Source organism: Lathyrus oleraceus, chromosome 7, assembly GCF_024323335.1.
Source record: "Lathyrus oleraceus cultivar Zhongwan6 chromosome 7, CAAS_Psat_ZW6_1.0, whole genome shotgun sequence".
In the NCBI taxonomy this organism is placed as follows: domain Eukaryota; kingdom Viridiplantae; phylum Streptophyta; class Magnoliopsida; order Fabales; family Fabaceae; genus Lathyrus; species Lathyrus oleraceus.
The window spans coordinates 25,313,935-25,323,029 of NC_066585.1; the positions used below are offsets into that span (position 1 = coordinate 25,313,935).

Consider the following 9,095-nt stretch of genomic DNA (forward strand, 5'->3'; position numbering starts at 1 on the left):
AACAATACTAACTTCTAACTCATTAACAACTAACTTTTAATTTCAAGCCATTTACTTTAATGTCATTTAATTTTAGTCTTTTATTCATTTTCCATTATTCATACCATTCTAATTATTTATGTTAATGCAATTTTCATTTTGTCCACTTGGACCATATTGTGTGATATATTCCATTTTCTCTATACTTTGTTTGTTTGTGTGGCCTTAGACCATTAATGTACATAATAACAACAAAAATCCTAAAAGATAAACTTTTGTGTGGACTGTTGACTTGATCTTGGACAAATGGACTTAAAATTGAGGCAAAATTCTTATGCTAAAGGACTTTGCCAATGCCAACTTTCATGAAACCAAGTGCTTGCAATTTGGATTTTATCTGATACATCTTTGAAGACCCCTTTGAGTTCATCTACAACATGATCATTGCGAAGCTGTTATTTTGAACCTGTGACTTGTGAATTCATCTGTTACATGGACTATCTTAAAAAAGATCATGGAGTGGCTAAGCTTGGATGTGGCTATCTTTATTTGATGCCTTGTTATTCAAGATTGATCTAATTGTGCATTTGTGTGTTGCTTGATTCTAAATGTCCAAGGGAATTTGGGTTTCTATTGACATTCTTGTCTATTGGATTGCTACCCATTGGTCAGATCTTTTCAACCCTTAACTTTTAATTTTTTGCATAGGATTAGTCTCTTCATCTCCTCCCCATTTCTTTAATTTCAAAATCTCTCCCTCATTTTTAAAATTTTCTTTGTTTGAACTAGTTTTGTTCTAAACTTTGACCACTTTGCAAAGATAGAAACTTTGGCCTTATGCCATTGAATTTTCAAACTTCCTTTTCTTAATTAAAATTGTATATAGATCTAATTATACTTGACTTAAACTTTCAAAAAATCAAAAAAGAACTAACTCATTCAAACCATTTTTGGGCCTTTGTGCCTTTCAAACTTAATTTTTGTTAAAAGCAATACATCCACTTTGAAATTTGTATCACGAACTACAAGGTTTTGATCCCTCATTTTTATGTTGGTACGTTGGCACAAGTCCGAAGGGCTTGTCAAACACAAAAATATAATTAATAAATTATTTTCTCATCCCCCCATTCTATTTGTTTGTAAACATCATTTTGTACAAAATACATATGCACACAAAAAGGGCTCCCTAGGAGTACCTAGGACACTTTGGGTGCTAACACCTTCCCTCTGTGTAACCAACCCCCTTACCTGTAATCTCTGACATTTTATTAGTTTTGATTTGAAAACTTCTTACTTTTGGGTTTTGTTCGTACTTTTTCCCTTTTCCCTTGGAAACAATAAAAGTGCGGTGGCGACTCTTGTTATTTGATGTCTAGCTTATCCATAGCTTGATGATCATGAATTTACTGCTACACTAACATGCTCAAGTGTTATGACTTTATCTTCAACAATTTCTCTAATAAAATGATGCCTGATGTCAATGTGTTTAGTCCTACTATGCTAAATAGGATTTTTGGAGATATTAATAGCACTTAAGTTGTCATAGAATAACGTCATGACATCTTGTGTGACATTATATTCAGTCAATATTTGTTTCATCCATATTATTTGAGAGCAGTTGCTACCTGCTGCTATGTACTCATCTTCAGCAATAGATAGGGATACACAATTATATTTCTTATTGAACCATGAAACCAAATTGTTTCCTAAAAAGAAACATCCTCCAGAGGTACTCTTCCTGTCATCAGCACTACCAGCCCAATCCACATCATAATACCCCACTAACATGGAATTTGAATCATGAGAATACAACATTCCATAATCACATGTACCATTCATATACTTCAAAATCCTTTTTACTTGATTGATGTGACTCACTTTGGGTTCTGCTTGATATCTAGCACAAACTCCAACAGCAAAAGTTATATCTGGTCTGCTTGTTATAAGGTATAGAAGACTACCAATCATGCTTCTCTATAAAATATGATCAAGACTAATGCCCTTTTCATCATTAGATAACTTAAGGTGTGTAGGAGTAGGAGTCCTTTTGTGACTAGCATTATCCAATCCAAATTTTTCCACAATATTCTTTGCATATTTTCTTTGACAAAGAAAGATGGAGTCTTCCATCTATTTGACTTGGAGTCCAAGAAAGTAAGTTAATTCACCTACCAAACTCATTTCAAACTCCGATTGCATTTGCTTGACAAAATGTTAGACCATCTCCTCTGACATCCCTCTAAATACAATATCATTCACATAGATCTGAGCTATCATAAGTTTTCCATCCTTCTCTTTGACAAAGAGAGTCTTATAAATTCCACCCTTTCTATATCCATGGTTGATGAGAAACTCAGTTAACCTTTCATACCAAGCTATTGGAGCTTATTTTAAACCATACAATGCCTTCTTTAGTTTGAACACATGATTAAGGAAAGTAGGATCGACAAATCCTTTTGGATGTTCAACATATACTTATTCATTTAAGTATCCATTTAAAAATGCATTTTAACATCCATTTGGAACAACTTGAACTTTAAAAGACATGCCATTCCAAGTAACATTCTGATAGATTCCAAGCGAGCCACAAGAGCAAATGTTTCATTAAAGTCCACTCCTTCCATTTGGGTGTATCCTTGAGCAACAAGTCTGGCTTTGTTTCTGGTAACAACACCTTGATCATCTGACTTGTTCTTATACAACCATTTAGTACCAATAACATTTGTCCCTTCAGGTCTTGGTACCAAATCCTAAACCTCATTTCTTTTGAATTGGACAAGTTCATCTTGCATAACATTAATCCAGAACTCATAAGTCAAGGCCTCCTTGATATTATTGGGTTCAAATTTAGAAACAAAACAGGCATTTGACACAACTTCCCTTGATCTGGTAATTATCCCTTCATTTAGATTTCCTATTATAAGCTCCTTAGGATGATCTTTATGAATTCTGATGGAAGGTCATTTGTCAGTCGACTCAGTCTCTACAGGTTCAGTATTAGCACTTGAGTCTGCAACATCTTCAGGAACATCATTCATAGATGTTTCAAAATCATTTGTGACATCAGCTTCTTTAGTTGAGTCATCATCAACAATATTTATGGATTCCATCATCACCTTAGTTCCGGAGTTGAATACTCTATAAGCTCTACTATTTATAGAGTATCCTAGAAAAATTCCCTCATCACTTTTAGGATCCATTTTTCTCCTCTCCTCACGATCTTCCAAAATATAACATTTACTTCCAAATGCATGGAAATACTTCACAATTGGCTTTCTTCCTTTCCACGGTTCATAAAGTGTAGCAGATGTACCAGATTTGATAGTCACTCTATTAAGGACATAACAGGCAGCGTTCATGGCTTCAACCTAAAAATGATATGGTAGTTTCTTAGCATGAAGCATGATCCTAGCACATTATTGAATAATCCTATTCTTGCACTCAACCACACCATTCTGTTTAGGGGTGATAGGTGAAGAAAACTCATGACTAATCCCTTCAGAAGTGCATAATTCATCAAACTTGCTATTTTCAAAGTCCTTCCCATGGTCACTTCTAATTCTGACAATACCACAATCCTTCTCTCTTTGAATCTTTTGACAAAGTTATTTAAATACTTCAAACACTTCTGACTTCTCTTTGATGAAATTCACCCGGGCGAACCTTGAGAAGTTATCAACAACAGCATAGGTATACCTCTTTCCTCCAAGACTTTCAACCCGCATAGGTCCCATCAAGTCCATATGAAGTAGCTCTATAACTTTTGAAGTGGTCAAATGTTGGAGCTTCTTATGTGACATCTTTGTTTTCTTCCCAATTTGACATTCATCACAAATTCTTCCTTCATCAATTTTCAGCTTAGGAATACCTCTGACTTCTTCCTTTGACAAAACTTTCTTTATACCTTTCAGATTTAAGTGACCAAGCTTTTGATCTCTTTTCACATCAAGCATGTGGAGAAACAATTTGTTTCTTGAGGAGTCCACAGATAGTAGTTATCTTTTGATCTGGCTCCCTTCATGATAACTTCATTCTTCTCATTTGTTACCAGGAATTTAGATTTAGTAAAGTTAACTTTGAGACCTTGGTCACATAGTTGACTAATACTTATCAAATTAGCAGTCAACCCTTTAACAAACAATACATCATCAAGAGTAGGCAGTCCAGGATAGTCCATCTTTCCAACACCCTTTATTTCACCTTTTGATCCATATCCAAAAGTGACATAGCTATTAGAATATGATTTAATATCCACCAATAATTTATTGACACCAGTCATGTGTCTAGAACAACCACTATCAAAACACCAATCTTCACTAGCAGAGGCTCTGAGGGAGGTGTGAACTATGAGTCCAAAAATGCCATTTCTGGGAATCCACTTTTTCTTTGCTTTAACAATAGTCTGTTTTTTTATTAGGTTGTGAAACAGGTTTGGGATAGCCATATAGTTTGTAATAGTAGGTTTTTATGTGACCAAACCTTCCACAATGATGACATCTTCATCGTTGGGTCTTGCTTCCTGAGTAATCATCCTGATTTCTTTGCGGATGTTAGGACATTTGATTTGGCATCACTTGTTCCTATTTTCTTTTAGGATGAACAAAATTCCTTTCAGACCCTTTTCCTTTGTTCATCACAACTTGATTATCATAACCAAGATCTTTAACATTTCCAGCATTCTTACCAGTTTGAAGAATCTCCTCCAGCACATCGGAACTACTGTTAAGCATTGTTATAGACTTAGTCATTTTGTCAAGTTTTGAATTGAGCAATCCAACTTCATCCTTCAAATCAGATATGATAGACAAATGCTCTACTTTTTCAGCTTGTAGTTGGGAAATAACCTTATTTTTATATTCTCCCGGTTGACACACTTCTTCACTTCTGAGGCACAACTCCTTGTATGACTTAACAAGTTCCTCTAAAGTTTGATCTTCATAATCTGATTTTTCATCAGAATCATAAATTCCAATCAAGGCAGTAACCTATTTGGCAGATTCCACTTCAGGATCACTTTCAGAATCATCTTCTGACCATGACACAGACAAACCCTTATTCTGCTTCTTGAGATAAGTGGGACACTCAGCTCTTATGTGGTCAAACCCTTCACATCCAAGACATTGGATTCCTTTTCCTTAGTTAGTCTTTTCTTCAGTTTTGGGCCTTCTCCCAAAATCCTAATTTTTGTTGATGTCGAATGACTTGTTCTTGACATTTGATCTTGTCTTCCAGTCCATCTTTTTCATCACTTTGTTAAATTGTCTTCCAAGTAACACAATAGCATTAGATATCCCTTCATCTATATCTAGGTCACATTCATCTTCTAAGTCTTCAACATTAGAAACAAATACTATTCTTTTTTTCTTTTCAAATTTTTCACTAATCCCCAATTCAAAGGTCTAAAGATATCCCATAAGTTCATCAACTTTCATGTTGTTTATATCTTGGGTTTCTTTGATGGCAGTTACTTTCATGTCAAATCTCTTTGGAAGAGATATGAGAATTTTTCTGACCAACTTGGCTTCTGACATCTTCTCCCCCAGGGCACTTGAGGCATTGGCTATCTCAATAATATTCATGTGAAAGTCATGAATGCTCCCATCCTCTTTCATTCTTAAGTTCTCAAACTTGGTGGTAAGAAGTTGAAGTATTGACATCTTCACCTTAGAGGTTCCTTCATGAGCAGTCTTCAAGATCTCCCAAGCATCTTTAGAAATAGTACAATTATTTATCAGTCTAAAGATGTTCTTGTCCACTCCATTGAACAGTGTATTCAATGCTTTGGAGTTTCGCTGAGATAATTTATCATCTTCATCATCCCATTCTTGCTCAGTCTTTAGCACATCGGTAATCTTACCATCTTTATCTCTAGCCATTGATGGATGTTATACCTTGACCACAGGTTTCCAAGCCTTGTTTTCTATGGATTTAATAAAGGCCTCCATACGAGCTTTCTAGTAGTCATAGTTGGTTCCATCAAGAATGGGTGTTTTGTTCACAAATCTTCCTTCCTTGTCCACTGTACCAGAAAGTATCTTGCCTGAATCTCATCTAGACACAGAGCAGGATGCCTACTCTGATACCAATTGAATTTCTAGTATGCAGATATTAGATGTCCTAAGAGATGTCGAAACATTGATATCTGATCAAAATACAATGACAATATAACATACATTTAAGAGTATTGAAAGTAACATAAGACACAGAGTTGTTAACCCAGTTCGGTGTACAACAACACCTACATTTGGGGGCTACCAAGCCAGGGAGGAAATCCACTAAATAGTATCAGTTTGTAGACTTTCAGTAAACTATCTCTAGTTTACAATCTACTCCTTAATCACTACCCATACTTAAATTCTACCTAAGACTCGCCTAGGTATAAGACCCCCTCATTTCCCTTTCAATCACAATAGTGATGAAACAATACTCTTTTGTAAGTTTCAGAAGTTACACTTCAAAGACACACAATCACTTCATGCTTAAAAGCTTAAGAGTGATTGACAGAACTTAAAACTCAATAGAGACAGTCCTACTCTTATACCAAGATGATATTAGAGATACTCACAATTAACACACAAACCCTAATAACTTAGTACAATAATATTTGATTCGTACTCGTATTAGGTTTGTGGCATTCTATTTATAACCATAGTCTGGATTGGATTTGGGCTTCAAAATCGCGGCAAGGAAGCTACTAAAAGTCTGCAGAATAATCTCCATAAAATAGGTCTACAATCAAGAGTTTCCTAAAATGTCTCAACATTTAGAAAAACAGAATAACCTTAAATTCAAATAGAATCTCTGATTCCTCAATCTTGGACGCCACATAGGATTACTTAATATTCTCAGAATATTCAGTAATTTGATAATCAAACAAACCGTTACCAAGATGTAATCCTGTAATAGACAAGATGTCAGATCCATATGTTAGGACATCTTGTTCAACATGTTACTGCTAAGTTAGTTTTACAAAAATTACCGCCAATCACAAATACAGAGAATTAACATTTAAGATTAAATCATGAATTTGACCATGCTTGTGAGCCAATGACCAAATTCAATGGTCACGATGATGTTAGAATGATGCATGATATAATGTCATGTATGGAAATGAAACTAAGCAAAAGGTAAGAGAGGGAGGGTAAATTTTTTGGGTATTATACACGGTACACTAAACAATGGTAAGACATGCTATTTTGGTGACCTCCCTATGCATACATTCAATGAGGATGCTTTGTCTCCATTTACTAAGGATCAAATGTATCACCTTCTGAAACTTCTAAAGTTCAACTCATCCCCTAATGTACCTGTTGGAATTGTGGCACAAACAAGTAAGTGTTATTGGGTATTATCTTTACAAAACCATTTCAATCCTTGGATAATAGATTTAGGGGCATCTGAACACATGATAAATTTATCTCATTAATTCCGTTTCTATTTTCCCAGTTTTGGGTTTGAAAAAGTTGGATAGTTGATGGTAGTTATTCTAGTATTGCGGGGAAAGGAATCATCAAAATTTAAGAGCAAATTACTTTGCAATTTATTTTACATTTTCCTAAATCTGCCTATAATATTCTCTATGTTAATAAATTGTTTAAGGATACTAATTATTATGTCCTTTTTGGTTCTTCCACTTGTGTTTATTAGGATCAAAACTCGGGGAAGACAATTGAAAATTTTAGAGAGATGAATGAGTTGTACTACATTGAAGAAATTAAGATATTAAGATATTTGAATTTTTTTTGTAAGATATTAAGATATTTGAAAGGTACTCCAAGAAAGGAGTTGATGTTCAAAAATAGAGGGAATATATAGGTCGAAGCTTACATGAATGTTAATTGGGAAATTAATATAAATAATAGAAGGTTTACTTCTTGGTATTTTACCTTTGTAGGTAGAAATTTAGTTGCACGGGAAAGAAAAAAACAAAATATTATGAATTATAATGTTTATGAATGAAATGAAGATATCTTGTTCAAAATCAGTAAAAGTCTATTGTTATATTAAGGAAGTTATTTTCATTGAAGATCTCTAGCCCAAAACCAATCAACATATTCAAAATACCATATGCAAGGATTCAAATTTACCTCTTAGAATTCAGAGATATACATTATTACGTCTTCTCCTTTGCTGAAGGTTGAAGACTTGTCCTGCAACTCTTTAGCAGATGTTGCATTTGAAATTCTCTCATCTTGTGATTTCTTATAGCATTTCTCAACAACCACCAAAATATCATGTGATCTAAAAACAATCTTCATTTTGATACACTAATCATCATATGTACTCTCTTTTAAAAGTGAAGTTTGGAAGGACGCTTCCTTTTGTATCTTGATTATTGACTTTATTTTGTTTACACGGGTTACAAATTATAACATCTCTTTTATTTTTGCTTCTAAGAGACAATTCTACACACTTCAAGAGAAAGTTGTATATAATTCTCTCTACTACTTAAATTTAAGATTTAATCCTTTTCAGTCTTGTATCTTTGACTCGACCTTCATTTTGGTCTCATAAATTTTAAAAAGACCAATTTGATCCCTAAAATCATTTTAAATGGTCACATTTGTCCTTATAGTCTAGTTCCCTCAAACAAATTTAGGTTTGGTCTATGTGGAATCCTAGTTAGCGTTATGTCATTACCTTAATCTTTTATTCCTAGAATCTTCACTTGTAGAATACCTTCATTCCTAAATTAAATTAGGTCATAGCCTTGCCCTAAATTAAGTCCACTTTCTCTTTGTAATAATCATAACCTTTATTTTCCTTTCACTTCTCTACAAATTCATCATATTCTTACTCTTTCTCTTTGTAAAAGATACTTGTGTAAGACCCCAATTTTGACCCTAAGATCCCTCATGGAATCATAACATTGCATTTGCATAGCCTCAAGGATCAAAAGCATCTTGGTTCCTTTTGCCTTTGGGTGGGACCTCTTGTGAGTGGTTTGAGATCACCAAGCATGCTTTAATTCTATATCATTGTTTTTCTCATTTTGTTTATTAATCAAAATCACAAAAATATATCACTAACATCTTTTGTTTGTAGCTTGAGTAATCACAAGGTCAAAAGTTTCAAGGAGATCATGGACACAATGATATGGCCAAATGAAGATGATA

General features: G+C 34.1%; 1 protein-coding gene across 1 annotated transcript; it reads right to left on the bottom strand.

Annotated features, from left to right (window-relative positions):
- Positions 1–1,479: 1,479 nt before the first annotated feature.
- LOC127101823 (secreted RxLR effector protein 161-like) lies at positions 1,480–1,947 on the bottom strand. The gene has a single exon (XM_051039264.1). It carries the CDS (start codon positions 1,945–1,947, stop codon positions 1,480–1,482), a length of 468 nt encoding a protein of 155 aa, XP_050895221.1.
- Between the last annotated feature and the right edge of the window lie 7,148 nt (positions 1,948–9,095).